At 38.8% G+C, this 27075-nt stretch overlaps 1 protein-coding gene across 2 annotated transcripts in view; it reads right to left on the reverse strand.

Moving 5' to 3' along the window:
- The window catches only part of luzp2 (leucine zipper protein 2), a 159279-nt gene that overhangs the window by 13898 nt on the left and 118306 nt on the right, over positions 1–27075 (reverse strand). Inside the window, exons 6-9 of one of the 2 annotated variants that reach the window (XM_082535651.1) lie at positions 26108–26170; positions 11185–11247; positions 6522–6596; positions 5802–5969 (exon numbers count right to left, since the gene is read on the reverse strand). In XM_082535651.1, the coding sequence (XP_082391777.1) occupies positions 5802–5969; positions 6522–6596; positions 11185–11247; positions 26108–26170 (369 nt within the window). The remainder of the gene's footprint in view (positions 1–5801; positions 5970–6521; positions 6597–11184; positions 11248–26107; positions 26171–27075) is intronic. The other variant, XM_082535652.1, reaches the window with a different exon arrangement.

Consider the following 27075-nt stretch of genomic DNA (forward strand, 5'->3'; position numbering starts at 1 on the left):
ACTTTAGGTTTCACAACACAAAGCAGATTTTAGTATAAATGTGGTGATGAAATTCAAGCATTTGAATATATGTGATCTCTTTGTTGCTATTTTTTGTAATTTTTCACATAATGCAAAGTTATACTGTCCTTGGTCATCCATAGCATTCAGCATACTCTATAGTGTATTTTTCAGAACTATTCACATTTCTTTAATTAACAATAATAATAATAATAGATTGGATTTATATAGCGCTTTTCAAGGCACCCAAAGCGCTTTACAATACCACTATTCATTCACTCTCACATTCATACACTGGTGGAGCCAAGCTACGGTTGTAGCCACAGCTGTCCTGGGGCAGACTGACAGAAGCAAGGCTGCCATATCGCACCATCGGTCCCTCTGGCCAACACCAGTAGGCAAGTAGGGTAAAGTGTCTTGCCCAGGGACACAACGACCAGGACAGAGAGCCCAGGGATCGAACCGGCGACCTTCCGGTTACAGATGCGATTCCCAACCCCCTGAGCCACGGTCGCCCAAAGATACACTATTTAAGGTATTTAGGACAGATCTATTTTGTAGACATTCCTAAATTAATCAACAGTACACCATTATGCTGTCAGTGTACTCTGCTGTAAGGAACTGTTTTTAAACTTATCATACTAATGAGTTGGCCCTGACACAATTAAGTTGCTTTTCATTAGACTTGTTTTCTTTCTGAGTGGGTCAGAATCACACAATTGCCAGGCATCCCTAGAATGACCCGTCCCATAACAGAAACCTGTTTAAATACTCAAGTGCATTAGCACTTGGTTTCCTGTAGGATATGCCTATAGTAACTAATGCCTATACCTTGATAGTGTAGCAGGTCTTTTTAATGTTTTTATTATTTTATTTTAATGTATTCTTCTTATTTAGAGCAGAGCTGGATTGATATTGCAAAGAACCTCATTGGTAATGAGCACCAGCATGTAAATATGACCATCCCCAGGAAGTTTTACAAAGTTTTGTTCGAGTCGGACACTGGTGCCACCGGGCCCTCTGACCACCACCAGTAGGCAACGGGTGAAGTGTCTTGCCCAAGGACACAATGACCAAGCCAGGGCTCGAACCGGCAACCTTCCGATTACAAGGCGAACTCCCAACTCTTGAGCCACAATCGCCCAAACATTCAAAATTGGTTGGTTGTTTAATAACAGATTGTCTCTTGGAGTGACACATGTTTCTGCTTTACATGGATTAAAAGATTAAAAGTTGAGGAAATGAAAGACTTGAAACAGCTGCAAAACAGCAGGGATCCCTTCTAGAATAAGTTATTTTATGTATTGCACTTCTAAGCTACAATAAGACAATCTTATACATGCCTCAAAACTACAAAAGAACCTAGGGTAAAATAAATAACAATTACACTAACCAAGTGATTTCATGCTGTTAGATACAACAATGAGGAATGCTAAATTATTCTTAGTGCTAAGTTCTCGACATTTGTCTCCTCAGCTGTGGAACATTTGGCTCTTTTATGCCCTGTAAGTGCTACTGTATGTGTTTTTTTTTCTTATTGCGTAATATGAGTTAAATTTGGCATTGAATTAAATGGGATCTGACCCACCTCTACATATACAGGCGGGGTGGACAGATGGAGCACCCCAGTAATTTTCACTGTGAGGGCACGCTGAGATTTATCAGACAGCCCGTCAAGTGTACAACAGCAACAGGAGATAATGAAGCCAGCAACTGCTCACAAGTGAAGTGCTGCTATTTCTATGCTAATGAAGGGGGAAGTAAAAACTTCATTAGCATAAAAAAATCAACCCACACCTTTCTTGAAATTCCTGTACTTGTCTTTTCTTTTGTATGATGCTGATTTTGCTCCTGTACTTGAATGTACTGGGCTGTATGTTTGAAAGGCAGATATGGGCGAATGCATAGTCAGATGAGATCCTTTTGTTTTGACCAAGGAGGGTGTAAACAGGAAGTGTCAATTATAGAATCTTGTTTTATATGATGCCACAGCAAAGGTACTGCAATGGCACTGGCGTGGATGGTATTACTCAAGCATGATTAAAAAAAAATCCTCTAAGTGGCATGTCAAATCTCTTAGGCACCCACGATAGAGACACAGAGTAAATTGTGACTGCTTTGAGGAGAGAAAAGCCTCTTAAAGCCAGAATTGCTCACCAGTATCATGGCAGATAAGACACAGCAGCGCTGTGGCCGACTTGATGATTTCAAAGTGACTGCAGCGACTGCTTTTCAGAAATCAGAACTAGCACAATCTCTGATTGAAGTTGACATGACTGCTTGATAGGGGGTAAAACAGCTATGGGTAATAAAAAAGTATATTTTCAAGAAATAAAAGCGATCTGTATATTCAGCTGTATGTGATTTATATATCTTTTGGGGGGTTTTTCTTGTGCACAGAGCCACAAAAATACTTGTAGGAATGTTTAAAGAACAAAATACAACTGCACTTTGACACTTGTCATTAGTCTTAAAATGTGGTTCAGTAGGAAAACAAGACACAATATCCTCACCGAAAGCATAATCTTACTTGTAGAATGAATCCTCTTGGAAGTCACCTTGTTTTACTCCTAAAAAGGATTAAATCCTGAGCCCTTAGTTGAGTCTGCTGTGACCCTGACTTTAAGAGGCTCCAAACAAAGACTGTGTCACATTGAGTTAATAATTTTCATATAGAACAAGTCCAACATCCAAAAAACTCCCGTAAAGCCCTAAAATAGTAGTGTTTCTCTTCAAAATCTATAGAACAGAATACAAAGACTGACATAACTATTTAGACTGCCGCTTGATTTAGACATGTTATTATTCTGAACAACCTCTGGAAGTGTGTTTGCCCAACTGTTATATTTGGTAGTAATTATTTCCTGTGCTATTTCTCTCTAGAGAGTGATACTCGGGGCATCAGATTGACAAATAGCCACTTGAAAAGAAGGTAATAATCGCCTAACTCTTAAATTCATATTGCAGACAGTGCATTATGCGTGCTCTGATGTGCGGTGAGGTGAATATTTTGGCATAGAGTTATATTCCATGATGTCACTAAGTTCCTGTGTGAAATGAATTTCAATTTGAAAGTGTTTACACAAAGGGAAGAGGCAAAAAACTGCAGCCGGCTTTATCTTATCTGGAAAGTCAGAGGGAAAATTATACTGCACCATTACAGAAGCATATCCCAAATCCAACTTTCTTTCCACTTTACTTTTGGCTCTGCAAAGCAAACTTATCTCATTTTTATCCTACTTTTCTGAAGAAACGGTAATATTTGTGTTCGGACTGACAATCAAACTGATTGCATACTGTAAGACAAAGTCTAAGCCATTTTCATTACATACAGATACACTACATGGACTGTACTGTAAATCAACATATCACAGTGGGGAAAATACTGATTTGATCCCCTGTTTTTCTATAAGATGGCAGTCTGGTGACTGACTAGGCCACTCCATAACCTAAACGTGCGTCTTTTTTTGCTCCTCCAAACACAGTGGGATACAAAAGAGCTTGACTGTGGTTTCATTTGACCACAGCACTTTCTCCCAAGCCTTCTCTGAATCATTTAGATGTTCACTGGCAAACTTCAGACTTGCCTTCTTGAACAGGGGACCTTGCTGGCACTGCAAGATTTCAATCCATCATGGCGTAGTGAGGGACTATCTGCCTTCAGATCGTTAACAAGCTCCTCGCATGTAGTTTTGAGCTGACCCACTACCTTCCTCACGATCATCTTCACCCCATGAGGCAAGATCTTGCAGAGACGTTCAGACAAAGGGCATTTTAAATTTATTCCATTTCTAAATAATCACACCAGCAGTTGTCCTCTTATTATCAAGCTTCTGCTGATGGTCTGGTAGCCCATTCTAGCCTTGTGCAGGCCAGATGGGCACATAGCCAATCTGTGGGAGACAGAATTCTGACTGAGTTGTGGGGGATCAAATACTTATTTTACTCACTGAAGTGCAAATTTGTAATTTGCAACTTTTATGGGAAGTGTTTTTATTTCTTGGATTTCTGATTGATAATCTCTCTCTCTTTATTAAAACAAAACTACCATAAGAATAGGGACTGTTCAATTCCTCGAAAGTGAGCAAACTTACAAATTCTGCAGAGGATCAAATAATTATATCCCCCAGTGTATATCTACAGGAAACCCATGCAACAACTGATGTAACTAATAAGACTGAAAAAACCCCAAACCCAAACAACAATTGCACTTTCCTTTACTTGGCATGTTGCAGGGCACTATTATTTTGCATACTGTCTCTCTGACACAGTCTGGTGATGTACTTAAATGGAGCACAGCCATTGTTAATGGTATTAATTACACCTGCGACTTTCCTGATATGGCAAGTCAAAATGTCAGCTGTGAAAAAGGCCCATTGGTCATGCTTCTGGTAACATGAAAGGGCCGTAGAATTACATTTTGTATTCAGCCTGAATTATTCATTCAAGACTACTGTGAATGAAGCTGCCTTGGGACAAAATCGTTCCAACAATGCAATCAGCCATGATTAGAACATGGCTCCATGTTACAAATGTTGTTGCTCTGATTTCTTTTGATTATAGGTGTAAAAACTACTAGCACCATTACCTCATTAGAAGACTGTGATTCTGGTTGAATTATAATAGCAAAAGTGGAAGCTTAAAATATACTTTCAAGACCATGTTGTACTAAAATCTGTTTTGAAAGTCTCAGAGTAGCACAGATAGTTGATCTAGCAGTTTGATTTTATAACTTCTGTCAGGACTGAATTCATATCAAAACATGAAAGAACAACTGACAAAGATCAGGGTTGATTAGCATCAAAATCAGGAAAAAAAAAAGAAAATATGAAAAGAATAATAATAATGTTTTTGTAAGTGCAAGTTTCCTCACCAGACGATGTAAAATGCAAGCAATTAAATGCAGTAATTTTTCATATAGATTTCTTATATATGACTTCCCATAATTAGGTATTAGTGTTTCTTAGTGTAATAGTGTTCTTGACTGTTTTAATGTTTTTTGAGGGAGTTTAAAATCAAGAAAAGTAAACATGCACTAGTAAAAATTAAAAGTAGGATACTGAAAGTTGGCACTATTAATCATTCCAGCAATGAGGATGGATAATAATGGTAATAATGATAATAATGGTAATGGATAATAGTAGGGGAAAAGATCTGCAAATGTGAAGGAACTTGTTGAACTTGGAACTAGCATATGTACAGAGTAGGATTTTCAAGAAATTTGATACTCACACACAATTGATATTAAAAATTGTTAAAGGGTAGGATACTAATTTGTAACAGTATGACAGCAACGGTGCAATCTTCACCTCTTCTACATGACACACTGCAGGTGCCTGCACACCGCCCCTCCCCTCACTATCAGCTGAACAAATGAAGAGTAGCACAACAAATCTGGCAAAGCATCTTAACGACTGACATCCCGGTGTTAATGAAGAATTTTGAGAAGATTTGCATCACTTAAGTATTAAACAGTTATAATAAATCTTGACCAGTGCACACATTGACGTTAGCCATTTAAATACTATTAGCCATCTGTTAAGTTATCATTAAAGTAGCAGCTAGTGACTATGGCTAATAATAAAACACAAGGTTAATGTTGGAGTTAGGCAGCAAACATTATCAGTATAGCCCATCTGCAACTTTAATAGATGGTATTAACTTAGCTGGACAACTCAATGCTGTAGTATTGTTTTAATTTTTAGATGTTTATTTCTTAAGTTGTATTTTACAATATCTAGTTCATCTTTTTGAAAAACATTAAATAAAATAAAGGAGCTCTGCAATGAATTCTGAATTACCTTGGCATGTGGCTGTTGAAAGGTGACTCTAGAGCTGTTGATGAGCGATGAGTATCTGAACAAGTGGGTGGGGGAGGTGGGAAATCTGTGACTGCTGCTGGGCTGGTTGTGCAGGACGGCTGAGAAGCAGATGTGAACTGTGTCCTTCAACGCCTTCATCTGAGACTCCTGTCCCCAAACAAGATTACACACAAACAAGACGGTTTCTGAATCACTCACACTGCCTTGCATCCTCATGAGAAATTTACTTAAGCATTAGAGCCATTTTGCTCACATCCTTTAAAGTGATTTCAGAAAAGCTAGAAGGCATCGTTAGGCAAGACGTAAAGATTAAGAAGTCAATAGAGCAATATGAAGTAATGTGTATTTAAAAATAATTTGCTTTTCATCAATACTAATAGACAGGCTTAACTGATGTTAATATCACCTTTATCAGCTCTTTTTTCCCCGTGCAATTTTCACTCATTCAACTTAGCACATCCATAATAATAATAATGCCCCCACAAAATAAATCTGGTGCATGTGTTCAATGTGTTGAAGCTCAACACTGTGATGGGAAAATTGCTATGACAACCATGCTATTAAACTTCTGCACTTACTTTCATCATTAGATATCCACTCTTTAAAAAAGGTCTTTATGCAGACTAATATTACTTCACATTATTTATTCATTCGCTCATCATCGCTCATCGGCGACACCCCATCCCCTGTGTTATTCACCTTATCCAGCGCAGTCTTCTCCAGTTCTTCCTTGGCCACAGTTAACTTGTGTTCCAAGTCCATTAGCTGCTGCCCCTGCAGAAACACACGAGTTTTGAATCAGCTGAACCTCTCTCTTTGTACTGTGCAAGTAAAGCATTTCTCCAGCTCCACCCCTTATCTTCAGCAATATCGATAGCAAAAATCTATAGCACAAGGGATTGAAGCTCCTCTTTGTTATTTTGCAGATCATCACTTTTGTTCTTACTTTTTAAAATATGTGTTATAAAACCTGACACACACACACAGATACATGCACACACATCTAATTCAATCAATTTGCATTCAATTTAAGTTTTACATTTTATTTTATCCTAAATTGACCTTGGAATGTATATACTTAATGTTTTCCATATTAACCTACAAACCAAAACTCCACAATGACAAAGCAAAGATTATTGTTTTTGGACTGTTTTGCACACTTTCCTAACAATGATCCACGGGATGCTTGATCTGAGTCCACCTGTGCCTCACTGAATTAATGGGATATAACTATATAAAGTTTCACAACTCATTATGTATGTCAGAGTGAAAAACTGAGCCATGAGATTGAGTGAATTGTTTACTAACATTGGTATTGCTCCTCAGCTATACACAGTTTTTTGTGGCAAAGGGCCTTCATCAGGTGACCAACCAGGAATCACTGTCAATGTGATAGGCATCCCAGCAATCCTTTTGTGGAAATATTTGTTCTTTTTTATGGATGGTAGGAAGCCAATCCTCCCTGTATCACAGCCCATGAGGAGTTTCCTATAAAGCCCTTAAAAAGTCTCCAACACTAAAGGTGAAATCCTTTAGTCAGATGGCCACAGTTCCAAAAAGCTTGTGTGAGCATCACTTCATTATTATTATTATCCCAACAGTCATCGCAGTGTCAGCAACACCACACCGTAGGGATGTTTTTCCACAATATGGACCAGGAGACTAGTCATAAAGGGAAAGATTAATGTAGAACGGCATAAAGTAATTCTGAAGACCTGAAAATACAAGTATAGGATTCACTCTTAAAAATGCCAGAAGTGTTTTAGCCAGGCACTAAGTGAAAGTGAAGGATCTGAACTGAAAAGGATACAACTGTCCTTTAGATTTAATAAAACGCTAAAAAGTCTGTTGCTGTGTTTGTCATTGTAGAGTATTTTGTGTTGACTGGAGCTGAAAAACAATGAGTCTCATAATGAGTCTTTATGAAACATAAAGATATCAGATACAGTGGACACAATGCTCGAGCACTGAACAACATGTGGATTGGACAGTACTCAGAGGACTCCTCGCGATTATTAAAACTGATCATAGGTGTTGTTCCCCACATCAAACAGACCTTCACAAGGGTGTTCCTGTGATAAAAAACACTACCGCCCCCCTCCCAGAATCTTAAGGATCTGGGGAGGGGAGGACAGAAATAATCCCTTAAAACTATGTACAAATGGTATACATAAAAATGACAAACAATTCACCTTAACAATAGGGATCTCAGTAACCTTCCTAATCAGTGATAATTAATTAATTAATCTGACAAAATCTTGGTTAAGTTTTTGTGAAAACGAAACCTCTAGTCTTTTTAAAGCATTTTATGCACACCCTAGAAGTCATATGAAACCATATAAGCATGAGTTAATTCACAGCAGCACTGAAAAGGATTAGATCTGCTTCTTGGATAGAAGAATATTTTAATGTTGTCATTTATAAAAACAGACCCTTTAAAACCATCAAACTTTAAAAAGGAAGTTTTTCTTAGACGTTAATCCTAGGACTGAACAGCACACACAGAAGGGCTGGTTTTAGTAAATGAACCAATGTAACTCCTTATGATGATCAACAGAGCTTCTTCTGAGAAGTCTTCTATTATTGATAAACTCATCCACAAGAAAAAAAAGAAAGCCGTGCTGGGATCATTTGCATGCAGCCTGTGTAAAACCGGCCTTGGTGATGGACTTTAAGCCATAAACTTTTATCGGATGTCTTTACTTGCCTCCGGAAATGATAAACTACAAAGGCTTATATTCTAAAATATCCAAGGCCAGGTAACCCAACAAACAGCAACTACAATCCCTCTCAAGTGTATTAAATTTTAGTGAGTGGTGATGTGACTGATTGATAGCTTTTGGTAAGCTTTATCAACTTGTGGTGTGTGGTGCCTCGATGAGTGTCCTGAAAAAGCTGGGAGGCTTGGCATGTTCACTGATTTCATCTCATTTTCATGTCAGTTTCTACCAGCAAAGTGGTTATTTTAATGATGAACATGTCTGTCAGTTCTACCACTCAATGGGGCGGTAGGAACTGTGTTTAAATCCTTTCTGACAGATGAGTCGTATAGTGACTCTCAAGGACAGAGCAACAATCAGTCCTATGGGTTTTCACTGAAGCCAGAGAGTCAGATCTCACCTTTAGAAGTTCATGTAGTGGGAGTTTTAGTCAGATGGAGTCTTAAGGTAATCAGGCACAGTTCATGGTCACAAAGCTTTGTAAAAGCCTCATAAAATCTCTTTGTGGCAAATTAAGATATTCATTAATACACACTGGAATCACACATTTTGCTCACAAGTACATTTTTTTAAATGAGGCTCAATATTAGTTTGTTGTCTAAAAGCTCTAAATCCTATGTGCACAGCTTTATAGTAAAGGCCATTACATCCATTACAAAGAGCATCATCAGTGGATAGTCCTTTGAGCTCTGCTGGCGCAACGGCACTGACCCAGAAATGCTGACTTTCAGGGTTAGTGCCCCCAAGTCTAGGGCTTCATATTTCTGTGCTGAGTCCATTATAGAGGTGTGGGGTCAGTGGGGTGCTGTCCACTGGGCTAGATGAGGCGTGTGACGACATCTGTTTTTTCTAAGCTTAAAAAGAAACAGCTCTGGGGGTAATTTTAGTGTCGCAATGAAGAGTACACTGTGAAAGCTTGAATATGGCTCCTCTGCCACAAATACTGTCTCGTAGGGAAATGCAGGGAAGTCGCTCTCTTTTCTTTTAATACTTTTTTTAGTAACATGTTTATGAAAAGCGAGGGAAACTGTACAGCTTATAACTGAGACAAGAGTTGCACTAAAAATGCTGGCTTTTTTTCCTGGTACTCTAGGTTACTCTAGGAAACATGCTGTAGCATTTAATCAATTTGCATTTTCTTGTATTTTACTATGAAAAACAAGAAACTAACTAACTAACTAACTAACTAACTAACTAACTAACTAATTAACAAAAAAAGGTATTCTTAAGCTTTCATAAATGTAAGTTTTGGGGATTCTGCTGTATCTAATCTTGCAAATTTGTTTTCTTTGTTTCTTTTTTTTTAAACCAAGACATTGTGTTGCAAAAGGCACTTTGATAGGGTACAACAGCTGTCATAACCAATTCAATTGCCTCCTGGTCAAGGTGCCTTGACTGACATCCCCCCTGTGATGCTGATGACATTTCTGTATCTTGAGTGACTCTCCTCCACTTCCCTCTCCTTTGGCCCCTGCTGGGCTTTTGATCACAGCACATGGGGAATACAGATGAGTTTTTCAGGAATAGCCAGAGGGATTGGACGTGATGCATTTCTCCCTGACCTTTCCACCAGAGAAAAAAAGCAGCCATTTCTGTCATCTTCGAAAGATGACTGTTTTTACAAGATAAAGAGAATGATCAAATTAGCCTTATCTGTCTAATGCTGCAAATCACTACAGACCGTAATGTTTTAAAGATCCACTTGAAATGTTTGGTGACATTGAGCAATAACGTTTTAGTTTTTTTTTGTTTTGGATGACTGACTGATGCAATTTAGAGACAACGATTTACGAGCAGTGACACCAAGCAAACAAGTCGATGCATCAATCATTCAGAGACTAGAAATAGAACAAAGAACAGGACATCCAGGGACAATATATTCAAGTGTAGGGCTAGAAGCATAAAATTCTATCCTCGAGGACAGAGTCCTTTTTTTATTCATTTATGTCTAACGTAGCTTTAGCAGTGATGTGTTCAAAGCATCAAAACATACACATAAGAAATGGCATTACAGGGCATTGTGGCAAAAATGTCAACTGACATTTTAACACCACAAACAAGGCCTGAAAGGTCAGTCCTTGTGCCAGTAAATGCCAATAAATATTATGTGAGCGCTCAGATCCCAGAACGTTTAGTCCTCGCAATTCACAGGGCAATGGAGTATGTACGGGTGGGCAATAATACGCAACACTGCCACTGTTTTTATTGTGCTTGCAGAGGAAGTACGTGAGGAAGAGGCACATATCTGATTCCCTGAAATGGGTGTTACCCCTGAAATGTAGAAATACATGGTGTCATCTGTAATTTTGTCTTGAAGGTTCCCTTATATGATCTAATGCATAATTCTGTATCAACTTCATCCACTGCTGTCCAAACCATTTATCCACATACCACAGAAGATTAAAGAGGATGGGGTGAATCTTGCAGAGGTGGAAACAGAGGACGAAATTTGGTATGTTCACTAAGAGCTGCCGGATTGACTTTGCCGTGTGCTGCTTTGGCTGGATGGAAGTTTATAATTGCAGCCTGAATTAATTAGAGCCCCTTCTGTGATGGGATCATCCTTTGAAGGCGGTATGAAGCACCTGTTTACCCCTGGTCTGGAGCTACTATAAAGCCACCCACCTTCAGTTTGAGCTTACCTTAAAAATTAAATCCTTTTTCCCGTACCGCAGTTCTTTCAGTTGAGCCTGGATTTTTTTGGACTGCAAGAGGAAGATAAGGAAATAAGTGTTAGCTTATTCAAATAGCGAAATTGGTTTTAGATCACGTAGCAGGATTCTGCCAGCTGCAGCAGAAGACTCCTTTGTGAGCATTCCCTAGGCAAAGCTCTGGCTTAAAGGAAGGCCCTACTGAGAGGGAGAAAATATCAAATCTACCCTTCACTGAACTGTATAGTCCACACAATGATGCCGTCATGCACTGGATTCTTGCCCACTGTCTAAACCTGAATTCTCACTCCCACTACACACATTACTGCCACCATCGCCACACACGTGCAGGTTCCTCGGTTGTGACAGCGTCTCGCCCGCCTTCAGTTAAGCCACTCACACAAACAGAGCACTTCTTCACTGCCACCCCCAAACATGCACAGTGACCAGCGCTGCCTGACATTCACTCTGCTGCTCCACATCAGTGGGCACCTTGAGCACAGAGACTGTACCCCAGATAGCTTGATACATGGCCATCCTCAAAGCTGCTCATGATGTGAGTGTGAACACTGAAAGCCTCCACACGGGATAGAACAGAGCGTTACTCTGAGAGTCCTCAACGAGGCTGAATGATGTTTTCAGAGCACAGGTATTGTAAAGCCTTTTGTGATCGGAACCAATACAGCATGCTATGCAAACAGAATTGCTTCAACTTGAATCCTAAGGAATTGAAGTTTTAAACATAAAGATTATTAGGTTAATAATTCATTTTAATTAACCAAGCTTTAATATTCCAGATCCTGAGAGCTTTTCTTTGTATATTTGTGTCTCAGCCTTATTTATCTCTACATTTCCTTGGCACAGACAGGTGAAATGTGACATGAGGTCTAATTTTCTTTTACTAAAGCACACTGAACACAATGCCGAGGGAGAAATTCACTTCACAGGGTTTTGTGTACAAACACCTTTGCCTTTATATATGAGATTCTTCATCTTATTTTTTTTCCTCCCCAGGGTGACTCCATGTCCCAGGACACCTCTCACTGTTTTGTGTAACTGGATTCAAAAACTGCATCCTTGGGCTCCACATGAAAACAAGATGTTAGGTTAAATAAACACAGAGCAAACTTTACAACTGTGTCTCACAGACGTATGTGATTTGAAATTATTCAGCCTGTATTTTTCTCCCCCCTGTGAACCGGGTCATTAAATAAAATGTTAGCAAATTAATTTTATTTGCATCGGTTAAGTGGAGCTTTTTGAGATACTCACCGGTAATAGAATGATTCACTTTAAAAGGCCACAGAATCATATGCTGTGGAGTATTAACTCATAAATGCAAATATTTGAATGCACTGCACTCTATGAATTGCCAAAGCATTTTTTTTTCAATTTTCTTTTAGTCCAAATAAACTATGTGAGTGTCTCCTGTGGTCCAATTCTCAGCCTATTTTTAGGGACACTGAAACATTGAAAAGCCTTTGAAACATTGTTAAGCTTTACAGTTAGCAGGCTAGTTACCTTGGCTACTAAGTAAGGAATCCTGTAAGCCACAGTAATGGGACAGAGCTCTGATGTAACTGAAAGAGACTTTTCAAAATATATTTCCATTACCTGCCTTGATGGCATATAGAGCCCTGGTGAATGCGGGAAGTTATGTGCTTGACAACAATGACCTTGAAATAAAGCCAAAACTCAGAAGAGCAGCTGGAGCCCATCATTCACTATTTAATGAAAGAAAACCACACATTTGTTTGATTCTCAGTGTAACAGCATTTTCAGTTATACAATAACTATTCAATATTTTGAAAAGCAGATTTCCCAGCAAGCAGTTTATACCCCAAATCATCAGTTAAGGTTAACTTTGTCCAAACTGTGTGTTCAGTCGCCTCCATAAATGTTAAGATTTGGACTAGTGGGAGGCCACTTTAGAAATGCCAAATACTTATTTATTATAATGTTAGAAAAGCCATGTTTTTTACCTGGAATAGTATGGTTTGTGTGCTTCAGGTCGGGGATGACTTGATTTCTCACGTGTAGGAGTATCTCGAGGGCTTGTTTTCAGGTGGGGGTAGAACTGCGCTAGAGATTGACAAGTAGATTGGTCCTGTGTAGGCATTGAAGCAGACCCTACACTATTGTGGGGACTAGAGACCTGAGCCTGAAGGTGAAGTTGTCGATTTACTGGTTCATCTACACTGCTATCTTCACCTATGGCCATGATCTGTGGGATATGGCTTAAAGAACAAATAAGACCCATGCAGCAAAAATCAGCTGGTACCATGGGATTCTGGGATACCCCTTAGGGATAGGGTCATTTTGAGTTGGAGTAGAGCTGTTGCTCCTCCGCTTTGAGTAAAACCAGTTCAGCTGTTATGGTCGTGTCCAACTGAGAGAAGACCCCAGGGCAGGCCCAGGACAACAGATTACATCTCTCAGCTGGCAGCTGGCCTCGATACCCTCACACCCACCCAATAGAGCTGGATGTAGTGACTGGGGAGAGGGAGGCCTGAGCAGCTCTGCTTAGACTGCTGCCGCAATGAACCATACAAAGATAAGTGGTCGAAAATGGATGGATGGCTGGATGTTGTAGCAATGACCTGCAACTGAGACAGATCCTGCAGACCCCCAGGCAGTATGTTTTGCTCCAGTATGCTTTGATAATTTTATGATTTCACTGCGCTCTGCACAAATTCAAGCCACTGTGAGCAAGAGACAGCAAATGAACCCTGTACGGATGACTATGCTTCCTCCATTCACAGTGAGGAGATGTCCTCCTTTAACTGTCTATTTTTTTGTGAACAGAGATGAGTTACCAAAAAAATGCATGTAATTTTGTTACAGCTGTCCAAGTGTAATTACCAACAAACACTGTGAATTGTTGATATGCATATTAGTAAACTCCAGTCAGTGTTTTCTTTCAAATTTACTGGGCTTTCTTATATGGAGCTTTCCTTTATGTGTTATTTCTCAGGGTTGGCTTGTATACAGTTTGAGTTTTTGCTTGTTTCTGTCACCCAACATTTGTCCAAAAAATATTAAACTTGATTAATAAATTCCCATTCTAGCTATTCTAGCTTGTACCTTGACCTCATGACTGTTATGTTCATTTCTTTTTCCTCTACTTTGCTTTATTCTTTGGCAAATTTTGGCTCGATCCCAAATGAAAACACATATTTTCGCATTCAGCCATTTTAGTAAAGCAACCAAAGCACTTAATCAAAAATGGATGGAAGGCAAAGTACTTTTGATCCACTTGATAATAAAGTGGCTAACTTCAATTTAAAAGTAAACCAATAACATTGTCTCTTATCGATAGTTGTATAATCCATTGGATACTTTTATGAGGTATTATATACAAATAAAAATAATGGTACAAAAGACCCAATAACAGGGATGAAATTTAAATTTTATTTGAATCAATTTATTTTAATCTCTTCTGCTTGTTCACAGTTTAAATATAGTGAAGTGAAGTCATCATATTTATGTTCTTTTCCTCCAATAACAAGATGCAACCAACCAACACAGAGCTACTCAAAACCATCCACTAAGAAAAGTGCAGCTCAGTCTCATTTGCCTTGTCTTTAGTATATTTACCTTTTGATGGATAGTTTTGAGGAAGCAATTGGTTTCTTTAAGAGCTCAAACTTTACAGAAATCATTTAACTTTTCAGATTTTTTAGGAATCCATGGATTTCTTGTGAAGGGAGCAGCAGAGCATAGTGATAATGTTCCATGGATTTATTAGTACGAGGAACATTTTTCTCATTATACAAAGTCATTTAATCTGTCATTAATATAAAATACTTAGTGCAGCTATAAATAATGTATTTTTTTCTTTTTCTCTTTTTTGCCTTATCGGGCAAATGAGAAAATGTGTTTGTATGCATGTCAGTATGCTGATGTCAACACACAGCTTTTACTTTGAAGGTGAACAATCACCATTTGTGGTTTGCATCTAGTGAATGTTCGCAGAGAAATCAGCGTCAACCATACAAACTATGGGGAACCACAACAACCTACAAACAACTTAAGCAATCACAAGAAGGTTTTTTGTGCAGGCTACTTTTCTGACCCAGTAACAACCCCCAAGAAGCCACTCACCACTCTAGCGACAAGAAGTTGCCAAGGGCTTACTAACCAGGAATTCCTAATCAATCTCTAGGCGTGTGTGACTGAGACCTGAGGCACAAAAAAGGTGAAACGACACCAACATATGACAGATAAAGTGTTCCGGCATCATCATCATCATACATTGTAAGTGCAGTTGCAGCAGGAACACAGCAGCGTCACAGATTTGTCTCCTTTTGCACTGAAACAGATTGTCCTATTTGTACAGTGTGTATGGCTGAAGCATGCTAGCTGGAGCAGAACGGAGACTGGCTCCGAGCCAGAGTCGTACAGTCTGAAGCAAACATGTCACTTCAATCCTTCCAGTCAAGGTAATCTGATTTATTCAGTGTAGATATAGAGATAAAAATTTATTTTTTTATTTCAAGATTCTGCTCTTGTATGCTCCCTTTACACAAATCAGTTGTATCGTAGGATATATCACCGAAGCTAAAAACACCCATCTCCCCAAACGAGGTTTTATCAAAGAAGCCAAACAAATCTGCTTTCATTTCTGATTTGGTAAGGAGGAATTCTAATATTATATGGAATTTAACTTCATAAATCACAGCTTCAGTGCTCATTGAGAGGTTAGAATGAAAAACTAATATTTTAAGACTTAGAGATGGAAACAAGGAGCAACAACAAGGATGTACATGATGAGACGTATATGAGTGACACAGCTGTTGATATCGCATGCATATAAGGTAAATGGTTCTGGCCAAGGCACAGTTCATACCTGATTACACAAAAGTTTAAAACAGTGATACTGATAAATGGCTATCACACAAACATGGTAACATCAACCTTAAATAATGTAGGAATGGCCTGCATGGACTTTTAGTTTTGCTCATGTCGGATTTGCACACATGTTATTAGAACAACTCCACAACTCCCTCTCTCACACACACACAACCAAAGTCTAATAATGGATGGAAGCAAAAAGCATTTATTAAAATAAGGGATGCTTCATTGGGAAAGACTCTGATATGTTTCCTAGCTCATTAACTGCCACAAAACACAGAAGATGACGATGGCACACTGCTCTATTCACAAAGCCCCGTAGAATTAATTACATGAGGCCATTCACCTTGAAATCCTTCATTACAGGAAATCCTCCCAAATCCAGCATATTATATCTTATCTGCATATGTGAGGTTTGGGTTACTCAGTGCTTCCATTAATCCAAATGTAACAATGAAAGGTAATTCGAATGATAACAGGGCGGAAATATGGAAGTGTAACAACATCCGTCATCCAAATAATGACACCATAAATTTGACAGAATGGGAAAAAGGTGACAAATTCGTTCTGGTGAGGAAAAGATGTGCAATGGATTAAATCACATCTCTAATGTTACGTGTCAGACTCCTTTACCGAATGGTCTTAACCTTGACACTGACTCAAGTTTCGTAAGCTATCAGATGTTTCCCCTGAAGATATTACTGTCTGTTTGTGGGAAGGTTGCATGACATTTTTCCAATGAAATGGATAAAAAGCAAATAAATAAATAAATACATTTCTAGCTATATATAACAGACAACTGAAGCTTTTTGGTATTGGTGAAGTTAACCCACTGTTATATGACACACCATGACAATAATGAGAATTTAATGATTGTATTTTCAGTGTTTTTGAAAATCAACAATAAAAAAAAATCTTATTAAATTCAATTTAATACCATAAAGGTTTATTTACAGTGGGGCAAAAAAGTATTTAGTCAGCCACCGATTGTGCGAGTTCCCCCACTTAAAATGATGACAGAGGTCAGTAATTTGCACCAGAGGTACACTTCAACTGTGAGAGACAGAATGTGAAAAAAAAATCCATGAATTCACATGGTAGGATTTGTAAAGAATTTATTCATAAATCAGGGTGGAAAATAAGTATTTGGTCACCTCAAACAAGGAAAATCTCTGGCTCTCACAGACCTGTAACGTCTTCTGTAAGAAGCTTTTCTGTCCCCCACTCGTTACCTGTATGAATGGCACCTGTTTGAACTCATCATCTGTATAAAAGACACCTGTCCACAGCCTCAAACAGTCAGACTCCAAACTCCGCCATGGCCAAGACCAAAGAGCTTTCGAAGGACACCAGGAAAAGTATTGTAGACCTGCACCAGACTGGGAAGAGTGAATCTACAATAGGCAAGCAGCTTGGTGTGAAAAAATCAACTGTGGGAGCAATCATCAGAAAATGGAAGACATACACGACCACTGATAATCTCCCTCGATCTGGGGCTCCGCGCAAGATCTCATCCCGTGGGGTCAAAATGATCATGAGAACGGTGAGCAAAGATCCCAGAACCACACGGGGGGACCTGGTGAATGACCTGCAGAGAGCTGGGACCAAAGTAACAAAGGTCACCATCAGTAACACACTACAACGGCAGGGAATCAAATCCCGCAGTGCCAGACGTGTTCTGCTGCTGAAGCCAGTGCATGTCCAGGCCCGTCTGAAGTTTGCCAGAGAGCACATGGATGATACAGCAGAGGATTGGGAGAATGTCATGTGGTCAGATGAAACCAAAGTAGAACTTTTTGGTATAAACTCAACTCGTCGTGTTTGGAGGAAGACGAATACTGAGTTGCATCCCAAGAACACCATACCTACTGTGAAGCATGGTGGTGGAAACATCATGCTATGGAGCTGTTTTTCTGCCAAGGGGACAGGACGACTGATCCGTGTTAAGGACAGAATGAATGGGGCCATGTATCGTGAGATTTTGAGCCAAAACCTCCTTCCATCAGTGAGAACTTTGAAGATGAAACGGGGCTGGGTCTTCCAACATGACAATGATCCAAAACACACCGCCCGGGCAACAAAGGAGTGGCTCCGTAAGAAGCATTTGAAAGTCCTGGAGTGGCCTAGCCAGTCTCCAGACCTCAACCCCATAGAAAATCTTTGGCGGGAGTTGAAAGTCCGTGTTGCTCGGCGACAGCCCCAAAATATCACTGCTCTCGAGAAGATCTGCATGGAGGAATGGGCCAAAATACCAGCTACTGTGTGTGCAAAGCTGGTAAAGACCTATAGTAAACGTTTGACCTCTGTTATTGCCAGCAAAGGTTATGTTACAAAGTATTGAGTTGTATTTTTTTTATTGACCAAATACTTATTTTCCACCCTGATTTACGAATAAATTCTTTACAAATCCTACCATGTGGATTCATGGATTTTTTTTTCACATTCTGTCTCTCACAGTTGAAGTGTACCTCTGGTGCAAATTACTGACCTCTGTCATCATTTTAGGTGGGGGAACTTGCACAATCGGTGGCTGACTAAATACTTTTTTGCCCCACTGTATATAGTGCAAAATCACAACAAAAGTCATCTCAAGGCACTTTATATTGTAAGGCAAAGCTCACACAGTCCCCTGTGAACAAGTACTTGGTGACAGTGGGGAGGAAAAATGCCCTTTTAACATGAGGAAACCTCTGACAGAACCAGGCGCAGGGAAAGGAAGTCATCAGCTGTGACTGTTTGTGGGTGACATACTGTGGAAGTCTAGTGTTGGTACATGGTCACCTGATCCAGCTCCAACTATAAGCTTTATCAAAAAGTATCGTTTTAGGATTAATATTAAAAGAAGAGAGGATGTCTGTCTCCCAAATCCAAACTGGGAGTTTGTTCCACTTTTACATATTCTACAAACCACAAGTAAGCATGCAGTCTGAGGTCAAAGTGCTGTGTTGGGTGATATAGAACTACAAAGTCTTTAAAATTAGGAGCTGATTATTCAAGATGTTGTATGTGAAAAGAAGGATTTTAAATGTGATTAGCTTACAATTAAATACAGTAAAGTCAGATTTACTGAAACTATTCTAAATCAATTTAGTGCAAATGATAACACATCAATGAACTGTTTTTTAATGAAGCTCAGGCAAATTGAGTAACACAGCCAAGAGTCTTATTAGCCCTATTAACCCTCATAATATTGAATGGAGTTGTCTGCTCCTTGTGCCCAGATGGAAGAAATGAGTTTGGATTAACTGATCAACTGACTTGGCAGCACTCTCACATACTCTGACAATTATATTTGTTATTTCATAGGAGAATAATATTAAATATAAAGCCTGGTGTCGCCTCAATATTTAAGAAATGCATATGATGGCAATATTATCTAATACAGTGCAGGAAGCCTCAAAACCACAATTCCAAAATCCAAAAAATTAAGAAAAAAAAGCCTATATTTGTTGAGAAAAGTATGTTCCCCAAAGCTAAAGCTGAAAAAGTCCATCAATCATTCTCTGATCAGAGGATTAATAAGCTACTGCTTTGATGAATTATTACTAATTTTCCTTACAAAAATGTAAACCTGGCACTAGCCTCACCACTCGGTACTGCTAGGTTTTCATGTTATGCCACAACTCAAAATGCCAAAAAGAAGTATTAGTTTTAGCCGTAAACCACACACGTCTTCTCAACTCAAGATTCGATACAAGTCTTTAGTCAAGAAAAACGAAAAGTATTTTGTTCTAAATCAAGGGCTTTCCTTTTACACTAACAGCAGAAAATACATGGCTGACCACTTTGTTAGGTACATTTGTTTAACTACTGATTAGATATTTGGTAAAGCAAATATCCAATCACTGAATCACATGACAGTAATTCAGTTGATTAAGGCACCTACAGACATGGTAAAGAAGATGTAATGATGTTCAAACTGAGAATGGGAATGTAGAAAAGTGATTTACTGTAAGTGACAATGTCTATCTGGCCATGGTGTGGCCAGATAGACTGGTCTTATTGGTCTGGAATATTTTTTTTTAGAAACTGCTGATGTACTGGCATTTTCCCACACAGCCATCTCTAGGGTTTTACAGAGAGTCTACTGAGAGCAACAGCTCTCATATTTAAGACGTCAGAGGAAAATGACAAAATTGCTTTTAAGCTGAAAGAAAAATAACAATAACTCTAGTTATGACTCATTATAACCAACATATGAAGAAGAGCATTTCTGAATGCACAACACATCAAACTCTGAAGAAGGTAGGCTATGGCAGCAGAAGACCACACTGGGTGAAACTCATGTCAGCTAAGAACAAGAAGGTACGGCTAATAATTCACAAGGGCTCACCAAACTTGAACTACAGAAGATGCTACAACCTACCTAAATATTGCTGCTGACCAGTTATATCCCTTTATCTTCTTAGCCATCTTCTGATGGCTAATTCCAGCAACATAACCATGACACAAATTCATGACATGGATGTGGAGTCAATAACTCTGCAGGAACTTTGTGCTGCTGTCAGTCATGGACCAATTGCTGAATTTATGCCACAAATAATTAAAACAGTTCTGGAGGTAAAAGAGTGGCCAATGGAGTGTTTTTTTCTTTTCTCTTTTCTCATTCCTTTCTTTCCTTTCTTAATATAATACTTAGCTTGTTGATGATTATTAACGAATATATAAGTACAAAATCACAAAATTTACAGTAGGGAAGGATCATGTACATATGCATGCAAGATCATGCATCTCACTAAAACCCCTGTGGTGCTGTTAACATGTAATTTGAAGTCTTTTTGGCTCAGTGGTTTTCACAGCAGCACATGGATTAAGAGCATACTGTAGCTCTTGCTATGCGAGGTGGAGGATCAGCCTCACAAAAAAATATGTACAAGTTAAATCAGCTTTGTAAAAACGATTACCACACCAAATGAAATGTATTCCAATATACAATACAGTAATTCCCAAGACTCCCAGTTCTCAAGATGAGAACAAAAATCACACAAAAAGTCATGCTCCTACTTGCTCACACAAAATCCCAAAATGTATCATGTGAAAACAAATGGAATTTGTTCCTAGAAAGTTTATCTGAGACCAGCTGAAAAAAGGCCTAATCTCGCTTCTTGGACATTGCTTCAAAGAATTGATTTAAGATTCAAAGATGCTATCACAAGCTATCACAGCAAGGAAAGAAAATGAGAAAAAAAATCTCTGACTCAGTGCTTTGAAAAAAAGAAAAAACCTTAACTTGTCATGGTCCTGGGTCTTTTGACCCAGCGTTTTAAGTTTGAGTTTATTTTGTTCATTAGGTTATCTAAGTTCATTTGGTTATTAGACTCCTTGTGTTTTCTTCCCCTGTATTTAAGCTTCCCCTCACCCTTCGTGTTTCATGCTGCGTGTCTTATGTTATCAAGTTTGTATTATTATGCCTAAGTGTTTCTAGTTATTATTTTCCCCTCGTGTTTCCAACCATGTTAAATCTCCCCTGCTCTTCATGCGTTTCATGTCTGTGTCTTACATTGTCAAGTTCTGGTTGTCGTGTCTAAGTCTGCATGTTTCCTGTTTTATTTTGAAAAGGGGTCTTTGTGCTCATGCGGTTAGTTTTACTCTTGCCTGTGCATCATTATGTTTATCCTGGTCAGCTGTTTCCTCATGTGTCTCCACTTCCCTTAATCACCTGCTGTGTATTTAAGTCCTCTATTTTCAGTGTGTGACTGTCAGGTCGTCTGTTGTCCACGCCATGTTTCCGATGCCATGCCATGCTTCCAAGTTTCTTGTCTAGGTTTTTCTTATTGTTTGTTTAGATTCCCCAGTTTAGGTTTGTGTTAATTTTGCTTCAGTTTGCCTTGCCCTTTGTTTGTACCTTTTCTACCAGCCATATTAAACGGCTCGCCTTTTGTTAACATTTCAAGTTCTGTTCCCTGTTCCTTGGAGTCTGCGTTTTGGGTCCTTTTCTCAATTCATACAGTCTGCCCTCGCCAGACTGTGACATAACTAAAAAGGTCTTTGAAGATAAAACCATCATTTCTAGAGACAAATTACATAATGTTGTTCAGTGTTTATTGAATGTTTTGATGTTTTGGGTGGGTATTCAGATTCATGTTTTGCATAAAACACTGTAAAAGGCAATAATTATTACAAATAATCAATAATAGAATAATGATTCTCTATAGAAAAAAAACCAAACATTCAGTATTATTCAAAAGTCTTGAACCACACATCAGTTTAATTGAAGTGGTCTTTGTCAATAGTCCTTCATCCTTTTTGAACGTCTTTCAAAGTTCTTCTTTGGACAAGTCCTTGTAGCTGACCATTTTTTGAAGAATGTATCTGTTGTTTGTTAAGCCACTTAACACTGACCTACGAACCCATGAACCCATTCAAGCAAAAAAGACACTTCAAGCTTTAGACACTTTGTTACTAGCAGCCTAGTAAGAAAGTCACATTAAGCCCAAAGACAACATAGTATTGAATACATGAATCAGTACTTTTACACTAACAAGGTAAATTCCTAGAGCTATCAGCTGAAAACTTGGTAAACGTATCTTTGCATGATATGCACTGAACCTTCAAAAAAATCTGAGGAAACTGGTCAAAGGAAGATGCGGGAAGCTTAAAAACTGATCTACGGCAGACGTTCAGTATCTAAAAGTCATGTGCTTAAGAAATACAGAAAAATGCTTCAAAGACTTGACACAGGACATGAGAGATGTATCTGGCCCTTCAGTTGGTCCATGTACTGTTCATTGAAGCCTAATCAGACGTTGCCTCAGTGAAAGAGTGGCTGACAAGAAGCCATTCATAAGGAAGAAAAACAGGGAGGAAAGGCTGAGATTTGCCAGATCACATAAGAACTGGACAGAAAATCAATGGCAACTAATCTTATAGAGTGATGAATCATTGTCAATATGCATAAAGGAGGATAAATGAGAAGTATAGCAGTGAGTGTCTACAGCCATTTATGAAACAGGATGAAGACTCTCTCAAGATTTGGGACTGTGTTTTGGTTAGTGGTGTTGGGGACCTTGTCAAATATAAATTATGACCCCAAAAACCATTGGGTTTTGATCCAGCATGCAGTACCATCTATTGGGAGCAGCTTAATTTTTCAGCGTGACAATGATCCCAAGAAAGCCACCAATGCAATAAAGGCATACTTGGATAGAAAAACACACAATTAACCACTATCAGTCATGGATTGGCCTCCCGCAGAGCCTGGCCCTCAACATAACTAAAGCAGCGTAGGGCCATTTTGACAGAGAACAGAACAAAAGGCAGACAACATCCAAAGAAGGGATTTAAATGTCCTTCAAGAAATCTGGAGAACTCTTTCTGAAGACTACATAAAGTCAGACTGTTGAGGGATAAAGGTGATTACATCAAATATTGTCTTTGACAGTAGAATCTTCAAAACTCAGTTTTTGTCAAATGTACTGTATTACCATGTATCCCTGCTCACGCATCTTAATCAACTGATGTTCCTATTTCCCATTTTTCTAGGAAAATATGGTCATAAGAGCCTTAAGTAATGGCTCAAGAATATTGCCCTGCACTGTATATCAGAATCTAAACTCTCTAAAGATACATTATGTTTGAGGAGGCGTAACTTTCTTGCCACTAGAAAAAAAACTTTTAATGATGTTGTTCGCAATTACCTGTGGCAATTTGTTTTGTAGCTTTAGAGTCTATCACTTTCTTTCACTTCACAATCATTACAGTGTGATTGCAGGCTCACTCTATAACCCTTTAAACATAAATAACTTTCTGGAAGAAGGCACATGGAACAATGTTCTTCTCTCTGATTTACTCCTCCATTTAAAGTCTCCCAAAGGAATTGAAGACAATGACCTCCATCTACCTGTGGTCAAGAAAAGTCTAGTAGCGATTTGTTCCCTAAAGATCTCAAAGCCTCCCAGCCTTGATAACAGATCTTCAGAAAAAAATCCAGCTGGCAGAGACTGGAACTTGGAATTAAAAAGGATTGAGGATGGGATATTATGGTATATTAACTACAAGCACATAATTTATCACCATTTTGATGACTGCCTTTGGTGTTGCATGAAAATTCTGGCTCAGTATAGCGAGTGACCCACAACTTCAATCAGTATCTCTTCATTGCATTTGTACTCTGTCCAACACTTCCCTGAAGTGTTATAATCAGACAGGCTGCATAGTCAAATGTGCCATCAAACAACTCAGAGTTTGAATATGTGATGATGGCTTGGATCAGCTTAAATGGTGAAATGTCAGGGATCTTTAGCTGGAAGATTTGTAGAAGGAAAAGCGCCTGTAATGTTAAACATCAATTTTCTACATCTCACTAGGGACTTGAGAATAACCTTAGTTTTGGGGCTGACTTCGAGGTCAATGAAAAGCTCTTCAGCACGTAACATTGTGCAGTATGATCTTTTAGTCGGTTACGGCTGATGGTGTTCAAGACATATGTGTTCTGTCCCCCCAAACAACTCTGTTAAGCTGTGTCGGCTTATTCTGTGTTAACCACATTGCAGGATCAGAATTTAATAATTCACACTCTCAAGTGACTTCATTCAGTCGGTCAAAAAATAATAACACAGTTGTGGTGACAGAACTGAGGCATGGGAAAGGCAAGTGCTTCCTGCTAAGCTATACTGTTCTAACATTTGTTTGACTAAATCCACTCTGTTATCAAGTATACTCACTATTCAATCTGACAGCCTTGCAAATAAAACACAATTTTCAAGAAGGTGTTAATGTTCAGTGTTTGCTGAATTTAAGCAATGTTGGACAGATTGATACAAGTTTGGAGGAAGCATATTGCAGTGCTATGGAGCTTTGACCTATTATACAGACAGCTGCTTCCCTTGTGAAATAGAAACATTAAGATTAGAAACATTTATGTAGAAAAAGTAATTACGTTTTTTAAGGGTAGAGATTCTAAATTTGGTAGACTAATTCTTCTCAGTTTCCATACTCATACCTTCCAGGGTGGATAGCTGCCCTGCCATTTTTACCTGAAATTGCTCTGTCACTCAAAAAGCTTCATAAAATCATCTACAGCACTGATCAAACAAGTCTCATGCTGCTTTTAGGGAGGTTTAGCCTAGGGTCTCTTTCTCAAGAAAGCCTCCATCCCCACACAGAGTCAAGCTGTCATGTCAGTGCACTAAGGTAGTAAAAATCTTAAGTCATCCTACATACTGTAGCCTGACTATAGGAAAAGCATGGAATCACCAGCTCTACAACTGCATAACTATGAACCCCATAATTACACAATACCAGCTGCACTGACTCGAGCATGTCAACAGGATGCCTGTAGGATTCGCTGCCTTGTAAGATCCTGCATGGCTAGATTACAGCGTGTGCACTGGCCATCAGGAAGGCAAAAGTGACAGTTCAAAGCTCAGCTCAAGGGCTCACTATGGATGTGGACCTGATGGACACTGCTGACTGTAAAAAAAAAACCTGAAAGCAGAGCTGAAGAAGAGGAAAAGTGACAGCAAAAATGACACAGACCAAATGCACTCAAAGCTACTCTCACCACAACCTGAGTTTCTCAGATTGCACTGCACAGCCATCAAAAAGCTTGCACTTAGAGACAAGTTGTTCTGAGATTCACTGGACTGCCAAAACAAAGATTTTGTGCTTGCACGCGCTTGCGTGTGTGTCTGGGTATGTTTATGTGAGGGAGTGGGAGAGACAGCGAGAGGGAGACAAAAATGGATCATTTCTAACCTTTAACTGGACCTTTATAAATCTTTCACCACATACAGGTCGCATCAAGAGTTTTCTTATTACAGCAGCAACTAATGAACTAAATGATAAGCTAAGCCATAGATAAAACACAAACAAACAAACAAACATGTATTTTTTTCTAATATATATTAATATCTTAATACTTTGCATTGAATTAAAAGCAATCACATTGCATTTCTCAGTTATAGCACTGTTTATGCTTTGTTAAGACTACTTGCTCGCACTATGTCTGCATTATGTTACAAACTGCACTCTTTTCATGAACAATAGACAATTAAATAGCTGGACCTGAATATTAACTATGCACGAGGTGAAACAGAATGCACTAATTGAAAATTCTTACCTCCTCAGCATAGGCATCACAAAGTTTATTCCCCGAGAGCAGCTTGTTTTTCAAGCTCTTGTTCTGAAAAAAAGAAAACACAAAAGAGGCAATGACATTTGCATCTGCCCTGTAGCCTGCACTGCATGTTGCTTTAGCATTTTTGGTGCTGTATAAAAAGCACTATTGACTCAGTGGGCATCAGTTTCTCCAGCTGGGCAATTGACTATATAGGAGCCCTTGCAGCAAGTGCTTGGTTGCCTCTTGATTTCAGACTTAAAAGCAGTCAGGAGTGGCCTGTCTGACGATCTGAGAGCGCACTCTGGCTCGCAGGCCTCTTAAAGGTCAAAAACGTAGCTCAGGGCAAGACCCCCACTGAACTTTAAGCATGATCAGTAAAGTCTTAAAATCATTTGAATGGTAGTGGGTGGAGAGATGCTAAAGTTTGGGTCATGAGCTGTTGGCGCCAGTTAACATCTAAATCTGGAGACAAGTGAATGATTCTGTCCAAACACACAACACCTGTAACATCAACTTAGGTTTGATGTATTAAAACCAAATCTATAGATTATTAACAAACGTACATTCAATTAAATGTAAATTTAAAGAAAAGAAAAAAACATAACGCTTAATTGGACAACTTCTGCAAAGTGCAAGGGCAGCAGAAATTATGCAATGTGCTTTGTCTTGTCTTGCAAATTCAATTTCTTCATTTACAAAACATGGTTGAATCCAAATAGCAATTAAAAAACATTTATAGTAAAACCCATAAGGTTTGTGGTTTGCTGTACCCAAGAGCTTTTTCTGTGAACTGAATCTGAATAAAACTATAGATGTATTTATGTATACACTATACTTCTATAGGTGTTCTGGGAATTTCTTTACAACATACTTGAGCAAGGAGATTTCAAGAGAATCAGATTCTTTATACAGAAACATTTATTGCAGCCAGCTTTGAAATAAGGAGAACAAAACTATGACTTTTGTTG

This window comes from Aulonocara stuartgranti (genome assembly GCF_965226115.1).
Source record: "Aulonocara stuartgranti genome assembly, chromosome: 1".
NCBI lineage: Eukaryota > Metazoa > Chordata > Actinopteri > Cichliformes > Cichlidae > Aulonocara > Aulonocara stuartgranti.